General features: G+C 53.1%; 1 protein-coding gene across 1 annotated transcript in view; it reads left to right on the top strand.

The window, feature by feature from the left end:
• Positions 1-6: 6 nt before the first annotated feature.
• Positions 7-13999, top strand: part of NEURL1 (neuralized E3 ubiquitin protein ligase 1) — a 55354-nt gene continuing 41361 nt past the window's right edge. Inside the window, exon 1 of the mRNA XM_004680465.2 lies at positions 7-291. Within this exon, the coding sequence (XP_004680522.1) occupies positions 207-291 (85 nt within the window). The 5' untranslated portion in view covers positions 7-206. The remainder of the gene's footprint in view (positions 292-13999) is intronic.

The following is a 13999-nucleotide window of genomic DNA, read 5'->3' as shown; positions in this document are numbered from 1 at the left end:
CCTCCTTGGCGGGCTGGACCGGCCGAGGATCGCGCAGCCCAGAGACCGGGAGGAGAGTAGCAGCCCGCCCGCCCCCAGTTGCAGCTCCATCAGGGCCCTCCCCCTGCGGCGCGCTCCCGCGCGCGCACAGACTTGCACACTGTACCTCCGCTCCCGCCGGGCCTCGCCTGCCCCGCCAGTGCCGAACCCCCCTGGGGCCGGATGCCATGGGGAACAACTTCTCCAGTATCCCCTCTCTACCCCGAGGAAACCCGAGCCGGGCGCCACGGGGCCACCCCCAAAACCTCAAAGGTAAGACTCGGCCGGGCCGGGGTGCAGGTGGAGGGGCTGGGAGAGAAGGAGAGATATGACTGGGAAGACCGGCAGGTGCCACCTGTTGTGCAGATTTGGAGACACCACTTGCACATCTGGCCTACGAGGTGGGCTGGGGGGTGGGGAGCTGCCGCTGGAGATGGTGAAAACCCGCGAGGATTGCGTTCTGTGGGGTCTGCGCAGTTCTTCCTGCCCGCACTGGGAACGTCGCGGGAGTCCCCACAGGCCATCGAGCCAGGCGAGCACGCAGGGGTGAGGAGGGTTTTTGCTGCTTGGAGAGGGGAAGTGTGACCGGATGCTCAGGCCAGTCAGCTATGCTTCCCAGGGGAGGTACCGTGCTCCGTTTTCATCTGCTCAGGGCCTGAGCCGGGGAGGTCACACTGAAAGCACTAGTTGCTTTTGCAATTGGAGAGTCTTAAAAATCCAAGAATGACTTAGAGCAGTCGGGAAGAAGGCGTAGAGCCAGGGCCGCGGAAGCTGTTGACTTTGCATCTACTGAATTAGGAAGGTTTCTAGTTCCCTCAGATGTCCAGTTGGGCAGATGTCCATCTGACCCTAGAAAGAAGGAGGCCAGGCCACCTTAAAACAGAGGCATGTTTGCCAGGTCTTTGCTCTGTAAGTTCCCTAACCAGGCCCGGGTCTGACCCTGCAGCGTCTGCCCTTTGGAGAAACAGCTGGGTCCTCGTAGGCCCTCAGACCCCAGTGATTCTGTTCTGGAAGCTGCTGCTTTTTCGTCGCCGTCAGAACCAGCCAGCACTGTCCTGTGCATTTGGATGGCTAAAAGCTAGGAAGGGCAGCCTGAGTTTTCATTAAGAACGAGGGGCTTCGGGCTTCAGGCTTCGTCAGGCCCTGGTATTGAGATGGATAATAGTAAAACCCTTTGACAAAACACTGAAATTTACAAAGAGTTTTCACAAACACCTTTTTATTCGAGGAGTGCTTTGGGTCATCCCGGCTATCACACCCATTTTGGTTGAAGAAAACCAATGCTCCTTTGGGTGCCCAGAGTCAGTGGGTGGAGGCGGGGAGCCAGGGGACCACCATCCTGCTTTCTAACTTCAGCTCTTTCAGAACTTCTACTCTCACTTGGCTCAAGAAAGTCATGGGTTTGTTGTGTTTTTCTGGAAATTAATGTGATGGTACATGTCAAGATCCTTCTAAACTATACTCCCTGGCCTTATAACTCCTCTGCAGGAATTGATCCCAAGGAATGTAGGCAAATACGTATGTGCTCAGCCTGCACGTTCATGGCAGTGCTTTTTAGTGCTAGGAGAACTACCTCAGTGCCCAGTAATCATGATCGAGCCTCTTTGAAACTGTACTTTTCAGTGTTTTCTGAAGACTTGAGAAATGCTCATAGCATGATGATAGCTGGAAAAAATGACAGAAAGCTCTAAAAAACAAACAAAATTCCCAAACCTAAATGACCCTGGAAAAAAATTTCCAAAAGGTTAATAATGATTTCCTCTGGGTTGTGATTTCCACATAAGATTTTTTCTTTTTTATATTTTGCTCTTTCCTAACATTTATACCATAAGGAAGTGTTATTTATTTTTTTAAATAATGAGCAATAAACAGTGAGTATTAGCAGGTATAACACTGCTTCTGAGAGTTGGGAAGGATTCCTAAATGGTGGCGCCTCCCGTGGGTATCATCTAGTTCAACCTCTTCCCTTATAAGTGAGCAGAAAAAAAGAAAGTGATGGTGATGTGCCCAGTTACTTTGTGGGTCAGTCAGGAGAAGGTGGCAAGTCAGACTGAGGTCTTTAAGGACATGGGTTAGCTGGGGCCAGTGAGAAGACTTGGCTCCTTAATACTGAGAAGCTAGTCCTTGTGAAGATCCTGTCCCATCCTTGACCCTAGGGAAACCCACCTCTATTTGTATAAAATTTGGGGGCTGAGGGGATGTGAGTTCCCTGAGGCTGGGGTCCACACAAGCAGGCAGGACCCTGCCCCCATTCTGGCCCCTGTTTCAGCCTGACTCCCCGCTTGGATAGCCAGGAAAGCCCCCTTATGCTGCCTGCCTCTGGGCTTGCAGGGATCAAGTCTTGTGTGGCAGTAAGTGGCATAGAACAGGCCCCTACTTCTTTCTTCTCTCAGGCACCGTTTACCAGAAGTGGTCCCTGCCTTCACTCACACGCCTACTGGAGGTACACAGAATTTTGACTCTACTCCTTCCAACCCTGGGATGATGGACAGAGCATGCCCATGAAGGCCACCGGTGGGTGCCCTCTGTCCTTCACCCACGGTCTGCTGATCCTCATCCTCAGCCTGAATTCTCCCCACCCTGAGAGGCATCAGTTTTTTTTCCTGAAATTTAGTGTCCTCTCCAAATTCCTTTCTAACCGTGCTAGTACCTCCCAGGAGCGTCTCACATTTTGCAGTGGTCTTCCAGAATGACATTCTGATTGTGTTGGTATTGCCCTTGATATGGCTGTGATCTGTGGCTGTCTACCCAGAGTTCTGCTGGGACTGTTTCTGTGCTCACCCAGGAATCAGCACCCAGAAATTTTCTGGAAGCAGGGGACTCTTCATATTTCCTCTCCTTCTGTAACTGCATTCTCAATTAATTTCTCATTGATTTAATTAAAACAACTGGAAGGAGGGCCCTCCCTGGTGGCGCAATGGGTTAGGACCAGCACTGCAAGCTGGCTGCAGCCGCTTCAGTGTGAGTTCAATCCTCGCCCCGGAGCTGACCTACATGACGCGGCAGACCTCTCCTGACCTGCCTGCTGCTCCCCTCAGCAGTGTACTTTGTCAGTCGGCCTGTTTTTTTCCCCACTCTGTCTCTGCTGAAGCCTTTCACTGCCCCTGCACCTCTGGCCTGTACCCCAGTTCTGTATGCATAAGTAAATAAATCTTTAAAAACACAAACAAACACAACTGGAAGGAATCTGGTGTAACAGGAACCCTGGGACTGATTGGAGAGTTGAGAATGGACTGGCTGACATGAAGTGAGGCTTGTCCCTCACCTGTTGGGTAGTACACTTTGTCTTTTTCCTGGAGACTGCTGGCCTCACTCTGCTGCTATGATTCTCCCTGGGGTCTGAACAGTGCTGGTCTAGGAGTGCTGGGTTGGGGGCGCCATGGTGTAGGTCTGGTCATTACTGAGGAGTGCTCTGAGCCTGGGTCAGAGGACAGGGCTCCGGCATCCCTGAACATTCACGGGCTGAAGACCTACTTGGAAAAGCAAGATGGAGGGAGGGAACAGGATCATGAGTTTGTGTGGGCTGAAACCTCACATGTGGGCAGAAGTCAGAAGTGGGGGCCCAGGGGAGGATTTAAGCTGGACCCAGAGAGAAATGCAGGAAGTAGCTGGCGATTGTGAAAGGGGCTGGTGTGGGGTGTGGGAGAGTACACAGCACAGGATTGGGAATGGGATATTCTTAGTGAGGGGGTGACGGGGGCCCGGGGTTCGTGCTTCATGCAGGCAAGCATAGCGAATAGGCCTTGCTTTGTCCTCCAGTGTCCGTCTGCTTGGTGTTAAGTGTTGAGGGAAAGGTAACTAGGAAAGCCTTTGGGGCGGGTTACTCAGCTCATGTGCTCACCCTGCAGTGGGGGCTGGTCAGGCCACCTCCCATCCATTTTTTATCGTTAACAAAATGTACATAATATAAAATTTGACATTTTAAAGCAAACAATTCAGTGGTGTTTATACAATATTGTGCAACCATCATGTACATCTAGTTCCAGAACATTTCCATCACCCCAAAAAAGGAAAGCCCATCCCCCTTATTAGCAGTCCCTCCTCATAACTCCTCCCTTGAGTCCCTGGCAGCCACTCATCTTTACAATGGAGTCATACTGTATTTGTCCTTTTGTGTCTGGCTTCTGTCACTCAGGATAACATCTGTAAGGAGGTCTCTTTGTTCCTTTTCATGGCTGAATACTATTCCACTGCGTAGCTATGCCCCACTTTGTTTATCCACTTGTCGGTTGCTGGGTGTTTGGGTTGTTTCTGCCTTTTGTTTATTGTGGATCTTGCTGCTATGAAGATTTGTATTTTTGTTTGAACGTCCGTTTTCATTTCCTTGGGGTGTGTACCGAGCAGTGACTTCCCTCTTTTCAACATTGGTGCTTTTAAACAGGATGTTTCACTGCAGCTGCTCTGCCCCTTTTTGGGTGTGATGTCCGCCAGACCCTGTTTCCAGTCTCTTTTCTATGAGGGCTGAGGCTTCTGGTCAGATACGGGGGGTACTTTTACGGTCAACGGAGGGGCCTTGCTCTTGTTCTCTGAGGTGGGCAGCATGAACCACAGCACTTGCCTGCATGTGCTGCCCTTTCCTGTCGCTTGAGTGGGGGTGGGCGTGGCTCCTCCTGGTCTTCTCCCAGCCTTCTCATCTTTCTGCGGCTTTCCTGATCTGTCCGTCCCTCACCCCAGAGATGGGCATAGCTGGATTTTGGTGGCCAGTCTGCCCCCGATGCTGTGTGTGGTGCTGCCAGGGCACTGCTCTGAACACACGTCTTTCCTCATGTCCCTCCCGCAACCGCCGTCAAGGCTGGGCCCGGAGAGACGGCCACCGGCGGACATCCCAGGCCTCCACACTCAGACACCACCACAGCTGTGTCTGGGCTTCTTGCGTGGTTGTCATGACACTAGCAAGTTGGGTGAGGTCATCCAGCTCTCTGGCCAGCGATGCAGCAGACAGACTTCGGCAGGGAGGTAGGGGTACCTGCCGGTCTCCTTGGTCACCTCAAGACGTCAGAGAGATGTGCTCAGGCAGCCCCTTGAAGTTCATGCTTCAAGGAGGCAGATGTCCTGAGGCTCCATCCTGCATGCTTGATGGATGTGACCTTTGAACCCCGTGTCAATCATAACAATATATTATATAGCCAGCACGTGTAAGGGCGTTACTGTGTGCCACGTATTTACATTTCTATTAATATTCCACTGGCCAACTACTGAGGGAAGCAGACTTGTCACCATTTTAGAGGTGGGCAAAGGAAGACTCAGACCAGTTAAGGACTCACCCCAGACCTCACTGATGGGGCTGGGGTGCAATCGCAGGTTACTCTGACTTTAGCATTCACTGCTGTGACCACCCTGGCACTCTGTTCCATAAATTCCATCTTGGGGTTCTGTCTTTCCTTATGGGGGAAAGAAATGGGGAAGCAATTTCCTGGTGTCTGGACAGAGCCCCAGAGGAAGAGAAGGAGGACCCTGGGGTTCTAGACGTTCCTCCCCAGTCACGTGCACAGTCTGTGACCATGCAGCTCCCACAGCTGCTCACCAGACATTTTCTAGGGGTCTGATTGGGGTCACGGTTTCTTGAAGTGAGGTTTTTCTACGTCCTGCATTATGTCAGCTGGAAGTATGTCTAAAATACAGGTGCCTAGTCCCCAAGCCTGGCCCACTGGTGCAGACTCTTGGGGGTGGGACCCCCAAACTTGCTTGTTGAACAGAATCCCCAGATGATTCCAATTTACCCCAAGGTCTGGGCTGTCAAAGGTACGGGTCCTCAGAACAGTCCCACTCTGACGCTCACGGGTTGGCGAGAGCCGTCTCCTCAGAGGGGACCAGTCTGGAGTTGGTGGAGAAGATCTGGATGGCGGCAGGGGCATGCTGGTGGGGGCGCAGCCCTAACGGCACAGGAGAATGCCTGCTGAGTGCGGGGCAACGAGCAGTCCCTCCTGCCTGGGGTGTGGCTCAGGATAACATCAGGGAGAAATGGCCCTGGAAGGTAGTCTGGGGTGGGCTCTCCCTGGCTTCGGGTGTCAGGGTGCGAAGCTTCCACTTTACCCGGAGGCAGCGGGAGCCATGGAGCTCTGGGCAGAGCAGTGCACTGATCCCTCTACATAGCAGCAGCTCTGGGGTGGGGGAGGGGGAGGGGGTGCGCACCCCAGACTGCAGGGAGGTTAGTGAAGTTGCACAGCATCTGTCCTAGGCCAGGCCAAAAGGGCTGGCTGAGACAGGCCAGATGACAACCTCGTTAGGTTTCCCAGGGGTGAATCTGGAGGCATTTCTGACCAATGACTCATCAGAAAAAAACAAAAGTTTAAAGAAGTTCAGATCCTGGACACGTGGTGGGTATGTCCGTGTAGATTAATTCCTTTAATCGTCCCATAAATGCGAGGCAGACATTATTCCCATTTTATAGGTGAGAAAATCAAGAAGAGTGAATGTTAAAGATACTGGGAACAGCAGAACTGGGTTTCTCCCTAGGGACACCTAAGCCCCCAAGGGAGAAAATTCATTTTGAGAGGACACTGTACCTTGGGGTTTTCTTCTCCCACGCTCTAGCTTGGCATGTGCCCATTTCCAAGATAAGCACAGTAAGTCTCAGCCATTGACTCTGAGAGGGAGGCAGGAAGGAGGAGCAAGAGGCGGCAGGTGCTGCGTACTGCCCAGGGGATGCCTGGCCAGTCTCCACTGCTGTGCCAGCTGCCCGGGCCCATTTCCTGTTGGTCTGCACACTCAGGGGCTGGAGGCTGAGGGGCTGCTTTGCACTGAGCTGGTTGCTTTGGCAACCTTGGGCAGGATGCAGTGGTCTCCTTGGTAACGCCTGGGAAACCTGCCTGCAGGATGGAGGGAAGTGGACTGGCCAGCGGTCAGATGGGTGGCACAGGCAGATCTGGGCTCAGTCTCTGAGATCACAACCCGGTGAGGAGGGCCAGGCATATGGGGCAGCCCGGGCTGCCTGTTGGCTATTCCCCAGCAAGTCCAGTCCAGAGGCCCTTTGTGGGCTGAGGGCCTGCTGGGGAGACCAAGGTGCTAATGGGCCTGCCTGGGAGGTGGGAGGAGCTAGAGTGGGGGGCGGGAAGGGGAGAGAATACAGCTCTGGATGACAGATCTAGCTCCAGGGTTTATTAAAAGATGCTTATCAGAGGTCATTACCCGGATCCTGCTGCTTCTGGAATGAGCAGGTGCTGACGCCATTGGGGGCTGGGCAGAGAGAAGGAAGGGCCAGGAGTGGAGGAGGAGGAAGTGAGTAGACCACTCACTGGCAGGCAGGTGGGAGGCCTTGGCTTTCTCTGCTGAGCTGCAGCTCTGGGGGGAGGGAGGGGCTGTGCTGGGCTCTGAAACAGAAGTTCTCCCAGGGGGAGAGTTGGGGTCCCTGGGATGCTGTGAAGGGAAGGGCTCATTCTCTTATTTAGCAAATGCATCCTGAGCACTGGTGATGGGCCGTGCTCTCCTAGGCACGAGGACACAGCAGCCGCACAGGACAGATGAGCTTGCGGCCCTGGAGCTTCCCCTGTGCGGGGGAGGCAGCTGGGAGCAAAGATGACAAACAAATGAATGACGAATGAAGGAAAGTGAGTCAGAGCACGGTAATATGGCTGCGGGCTCTGTGCTGGAGCCTTTTACACGATTATCTCACTTAACCTTTCAACAGTCACTTGCCCAAGGTCACCCTGCTAGGAAGGCTCTACCCAAGATGCTCTAACTTTGATACTTGCACTCTTTTTTTTTTTTATGAACTTTTAATTTTAGAACCATTTTTAGATTTAGAAGTTTTGCAAAACTCTATAGAGAATTTCCATAAGCTGCATATGCACCCTCCGTCATCAGCAATGCATTTGTGACGTTCCATGAGCCACCTCCAAGCTGCTGTTAACTGCTGTCCATGCTTCACTCAGATTGCCTCAGTTTTCCTCAACGCTTCTGTCTTTGTACCAAGATACTCACCACATGATCTATACTGTGTTTTCTAGGTTGCTCTTGGTCACAATAGTTCTCACACATTCCTCGGTTTTGGTGATCTTGGCAGTTTTGAGGAGCACTGCAGCACCGAGTGCCATTTTCACTTTATCAGCGGTGTATGCTCATTACCCCGACTCTCACTGTGAATGTTGACCTGGATCACTTGGCTGAGCTAGTGCCCGTCAGTTTTCTCTGTTGTAACGTTATGGGTACATTTTCCTCTCTTTCCCTTATTGCAAGAAAGGGTGGAGACTTTTGCCCCAACTTCTTGAGGATGGAGGATCCACTACTTTAATTGCTCTGCTCAACTGTTTCGTCAGTAGCACAGCCAAGCACTTATATTTGGGAAAGGACTGTAAAAGCGAAGAAGACTTTTCACTTCATGTGGAGCTTAATGAGGGAACTTGACCTGCAGGTATGAGAGGAGTTCTCTAGGGAAATGACCTGAAAATGAGTAGGGGTTGGTTCCACATTGCTAGAAAGGGTGCTCCTGGCACGTAGGGTGTGGGAACGTTCATTTAGCATCTCTGGCCCCTGCCTATGAAATGCCATGGTCATCCCAAATGTCACTGTGATGTTAAAATAAAAAGCTCTCTCATATTTTTATACCCCCCCCATCTTTTTAAAAGCACCCTGGAGAGGTCACTACCACTCCCAGTTAAGAGCATTGAGCAATGATGAAGGGTGCTCCTGGTAGGGAGTTAGAATAACCCCCCTGGCCCCCCATCCAGTGCTCAGGGACAAATCAGAGCTCACTGCTGCTCTCACGAATATGGCAGGGCTGAGCCCTGTTTTCTTGATCCTCCGGGCCAAGGAACTTGCAGCAGAAAACCTTTTTCCACCTGCTTTCTTGTCTGTCTATCCCTGGAAACAAGGTGCTGGGCATAAAAGTTTTATCTGCAGGGGCGGGACAGGCAGCAGGAGGAGAGAGGACCATAGTTGAGAGGAAGGAAAAGAGGGAAGGAAAGTTGTCTTCTGGCATCCTTGGATTTGGATGACTTTCTTTCCATCTGAGGCCCCCAGGATGCCCTCCTGACTTTTGCAGAGATTGGGACAGGGACAGAAAAGGGAGGACTCTTCAGGCCAGGTGCTGTCTTATGACTAAGGTGGCCGCAGTTTCACCTGCTTCTGCTTTCACTTTCACCTTTCTCCCGCTGCCGCTGGCATTTGTGGAAAGGCTGATCTCCAGGGGAGGGCTGGTCTGGAGTGTGTGTCTAAGTAGGGGTGTCCCTGTGCCTCTGGGAGCAGGCGAGGAGACACTATCTGGATAACGTGGCATGAAACTACACGGAGGCTCTAGTCAATTCATTTCAAGTGGGAGGCCTCTCCGTCCGGGCGTGGTGCTGGCTCTGGAGAGCTGGACGCTGCTTGGCCTGGTCTCTGCCTGTGAGGTGCTCCCGGCCCAGCCTCAGACAATTCGGACACCACTCCACGTTGTCGGCAGGGTCCAGGAGCCACTCCTCCACACCTGCTTTCTTTTCCTTTCCCTTCCCTGACCTTTCCAACAGAGGCTCCTTTGGACACGGAGTTCCAAGGAGGGCCTGGCCAGGTGGTCAGGTGTGTGACTGTGTCTGGTCAAAGGACTGGTGACCACTGTCTTCAGACATCAGATCCAAATGTTCCATAGAGATCATTTAGTCCTATTCCTTTCTCAGCCCAGGCCTGGGTCTCTCAGCCCCAGAGCGGGGCAGTGGCTTGTCCAAGTTCATGCAACTTGACTGGACCAAGTAGTAATGAGGACTCCAGGCACTGACCTTGCAGGGTGATGCTCCCAGGAGCCTGCAGAAGCTGACTTTACAGGGACTGCAGAGGGGCACGGATGCTCACCCTTACGGTGATGTGGCAGCCTGCCGGCCGGCAGTACTATCCCGGGGAGCTGTTGAAGGGCTTGTTACTAGAGAGACAAGATCACTTAGGTGTCATTGAAAGTTCTTGGCAAGAGAGGGTCCAGGCAGGAGGCTGCTGCTGTCCTGGGGAGGAGGGAGGTATGGCATCTGCTAAGGTGAGCAGGGACCTATAGGTGGATTTGGACTGGAATCTGGAGCTGGGGCGTCTGAGGAAAGGCTGCCAGGACATGTCTCTGCCGGGTCTGATTCTGGGAGAGTGGTCAGTGAGCACCCAGCTGGTTTGTTCTGGAAGGGTGGGCCTTTGGAGGCAGGCAGGCCGATGTGTGGGTGTCCTATGAAGGTTGTTTCCTGCCCAAGGCCTGAGGTCCTGGAGCCAGGAGGAGGGGCAGGTGAGCAGGACTATCTGGCCTTAAGCTCCTGGCTGCGTCCCTCCCCCTGGGACACCATCAATTATTCATGTCCCCTTTGCCTGTGCAGGTGGCTTCCAGGAGGGCAGGGGCAGGGCCTTGGAGCCCGTGGTGTGATGTACACCTGGTTCCTGCTGGCCCCCGAGCCAGAGGCCTTTAGTATACATACTCCTGGCTTTCTTGCAGGTGGCTCTCCCCTCCACTGGGTGCCAGTTCCATGCATAACACGTGAACCCCAAAGGGTGGCCATAAATCAGCCTGGGCGACGAGGGCTGCTCTGGTTTTCCCAGAGTTGAGCTCAAACCCCCAGTTCCTCACGCTGGGCCTCAGTACTTATTCAATTATTAAATTGTCAAGGGATGATATGTAGTAAAACAGGACATGGAAAAATGGACTGAGAAATGAAGCAGCAGGTGGGAAAGGGAAAGAAGAGAGAAAAAACGCTGCTTGTCTCTGCTCCCGGTCTAGAGGCTTTCACCAGGGCTGTGTCCTGGCACTTGAGCAACCCTTCAACAGCCCCTTCTGCTTCCCCTCCACAATTGATTTCACTTCCCCAGCTGAGGGTCCAGAGCCCTGCTTTACAGCAGAGAAACTGAGGCCCAGATTATCCTAGGATTTTGTAAATCTGTACTTTTGAGTCTTGGTCTGGTGTTTTTTTCTGGGTCTCTTTAATCACATTAAGTTGACCCTAGCTCTCAGGGAACATCTGAGGTGGGTGAAGAGCCCCATCCTGATCCCGGTACTGGCCAGCATCCCTCCTCTGGGTCTCAGACTCTTTCGGCTTCCAGGAGTTACAGCTGAGCCCATGCCAGTCTGTCCCTGCCTGAGGCAACGGCTTCCCCCCAACCCCCTTTCTCCACTCCTGTTTGGGGAGTGGGGACTTCCTTTCATTTCAGAGAAAGCTTAGTCAGTGTTTGAGAGGTGAAATGGGGGTTTTCCCTTTCCTGGCTGGGACTATTAAACCCTCTGGGGCTGAGAAGACCAGCCAGAGACCAAGACGCTGGTCCGATCTCAAGCACAGAGGACGGAGGGTGTGTTAGGATAGATTGTGAATCAGCAGCGTCACTCACACGATTTCTGCACCAGAGGACAGCGTGCCTGGAATTGGGGCTTTGGTTGTGTGAGGTTCCTTCTGGTTCCTTTGCCCCAAAATGGGAGAGAAATTGCTTCAGGGAGTTTGAGTTTCCTCATCTGAACATGAAGTTGAGGTTCTGCTACAGCAACAAGATGCATTGACTATCTCTGAAGGTGGAGGCTTATTGTCTGGTACCAAGGTTCAGATCACAGGGCACAAGATTTTATTTTGGGTGAAGGTGCTATTTTGACAGGTATGATATGGCTTGGTGTTGAGGTACCTGTTTGGGGGGATCTGAGTTTCATGTTGGAGTAGGGTCCACTCCTTGCCAGGATTGTCCTCATCACTAGTTGCAGTTAAGCTTTAAGTCTTGGACCAAGCATGCCTTGGGGACCCCCTATTGTAGGACTGGGTTGAGATTCCTTTCTTGAACTTCAGGTATGATTGTCAAGGTGCAGACTTGTGCCCTGAGAAGGGAAGCGTTTGAAGCCCGTTCTCTTCCAGAGAAGAGTTCTGGGACCAGCAGTGTGGTCGTAGACCAAGAGACTCATGAGCTGAAGTCTGGGAGGCCGGAGGCCAGCCTTTCTGGACGTGAGACAGTGACGCATCCCTTTTAAGCGCCGGGTCTCTGGCCAAACAGTGGTGTTGACTCACAAGGACCATCCAGGCTCACTTGATGCTGAAAATTACACTAGTGGTGTTCTCCACAGGCTCCGATGGCCATTGCTTGCTGAGCCAAATTCCCAGTAACAGCACATAAGCTACCCCAGGGTAATGCCAGCTTGGTCCAATTAGTGCCCATCGGAGCTTAACTTGTCCTGAGGGTCCCCTGGGGAGTGGGAGCACACACTGAGGGGGGTGTGTGTTAAAGCTGGGTCCCTGGGGCTTCGTGTGTGGCTCTGGTGGCTAGATGGGAGCCGGGCTGGGGTTCGCGGTCAGCTCCCACTCTCCAGGCCGTGGGTCTAGCTGTACCGAAACCTGCAGGAGGAAGGGGTTGACTGTTCCTGTCGCTGTAGAGCAGCTAGATACAGAGCGGCTGTTGCAGCCTCTCCACCCCTGCCCCAAGTCTGGCTGGCACCTGGCTGAGGAGACCTGCCTTGAGATAGGGTCACTGCCCTACTCCCTCTCCCGTTAGGGCTTCCCATTACTCCAACTCCATCCTCTCACAGAACTGAAGTTGCTGGGAAGAGAAAATTCCATTCTGTTGGTCCTGGGTTTGGAATTTTGTGAAGCCCTCAAATCTCTTTCTTCCTGGACCTTCTCTTCCTCCAAGATCTCCCAGAGGCTGCTGAGATAGGGGGTCTCGGCCCTGTTTCCTGGAGGGGCAACCTGAAGTCCACCTGGGTGGACATTCCCAGGTACCCTCACCGTCGCATGGTCCTTTTGCGCAGTCACACAATTGACTGGCGGACCTGGAGTGGGGGGTTGTGGCCTCCGAGTCCCCACCCACTGGTGTTGCAGGTGCACTTTCTTGACTCGGTGGTCCTCCTCCCTTACCCACATGAAGACAGCAGTGGACGGTGCAAAACTGTTGTGGGGAGTTGGGGGCAATTCCTCTAAAGTTCCAGAAGACTATCTCCTTGGAGACACAGTTCCTTTCCTGTGGCACCTGAGAAATGGGGGAGTTTTCTTCACCTCCAAGGGATGTAGGAGTAGAGCAGTTGGGTTTGCAGGGACCCCAAACCCTATTCTTGGGCCTGGCCAAACTATTGGGTTGTTGGAAAAGTCATGACCTATTTTTCTGTTTTTCAGCAAAATGTATCATGACTTTTCCGACAACTCAATATACGGGTGCTTGAGGGGCTTGGGGGCCCCAACTGAACTATGGAAATCCATTTCAGACACTGAATTCTGGTGTGGCCTAGTGAGTCTCTGGGCTCCCCCCATGGGAGTCTGGGGGTACCTGGGCTGATCAGGCATGCCTGCTGTGAGGAAGGAGGAAAGCAGGCAGGGTGAAAGCATGATGGTTGAGGCCCGGACTCTGGAGTCAAGCATTGCTGCGCTGCTGGCTGGAGCCCGAGGCTCACCTTCTTCGTACCCTGCTACGTGAGATAATGCGTCACAAGCTTAGTTACTGATGCTGTTGCGACGCTCAACCTGCAGATCCCCATGGAGACATCACTTCCACCAGGAAGTGGTCACTTCCCTGACCACCCTGGCTTGGTTTCCAAGTCAGAGTAGAGAGGAGTGTTTCCTTAGTCTGAGTGCTATCAGGGAGGGCTTCCAGGAGGAGGGATTTGCTTTGAAGAATGGTGGGGAAGTTGGTACCCATGTGATCAGGTGTGGTGGGCAGGGGGGAGATAGAGAGGTGGAGCTGCTCATCCCTGCTCGACAGTAAGGCCAGGGTAGCTGGAGGGGGCAGGGGCCTGCTGTAGTCTGAAGAGGGGTTCAGAAACTGTGGGTACACTGATCCTAGCTCTGCGGCTACCGACAAGTGACCTTGGCCAGGTCACGTCATTCCCGAGTAACTGTTCGTTTACTCGCCTCTGGGATGGGATCTGTGGCCTGCCACTGGGTTGTGAGATCGCTGGGAGAGCCCTTTGTGAGAGGACAGGGTGGGGAGGGCGGTGGCAGGTGTGTGTGGAGGGGGCCTCTGAAGGCGGTGCTGTTCTCTGTTTTGTAAATAATTAAGTTCTTATCTCAGGTTTGTGTTGTCCACACTGCAGGAGGCAGCTGGGCAGCTGGGGACAGGGCGCTTTTGTCCAGGGTGGGGGGGG

The sequence above is a fragment of the Condylura cristata genome, unplaced genomic scaffold (genome assembly GCF_000260355.1).
Source record: "Condylura cristata isolate star-nosed mole 26May11 unplaced genomic scaffold, ConCri1.0 scaffold00011, whole genome shotgun sequence".
In the NCBI taxonomy this organism is placed as follows: domain Eukaryota; kingdom Metazoa; phylum Chordata; class Mammalia; order Eulipotyphla; family Talpidae; genus Condylura; species Condylura cristata.
The sequence above is the reverse complement of the archived record's forward strand: the minus strand, read 5'-3'. Positions and strand labels throughout refer to the sequence as shown.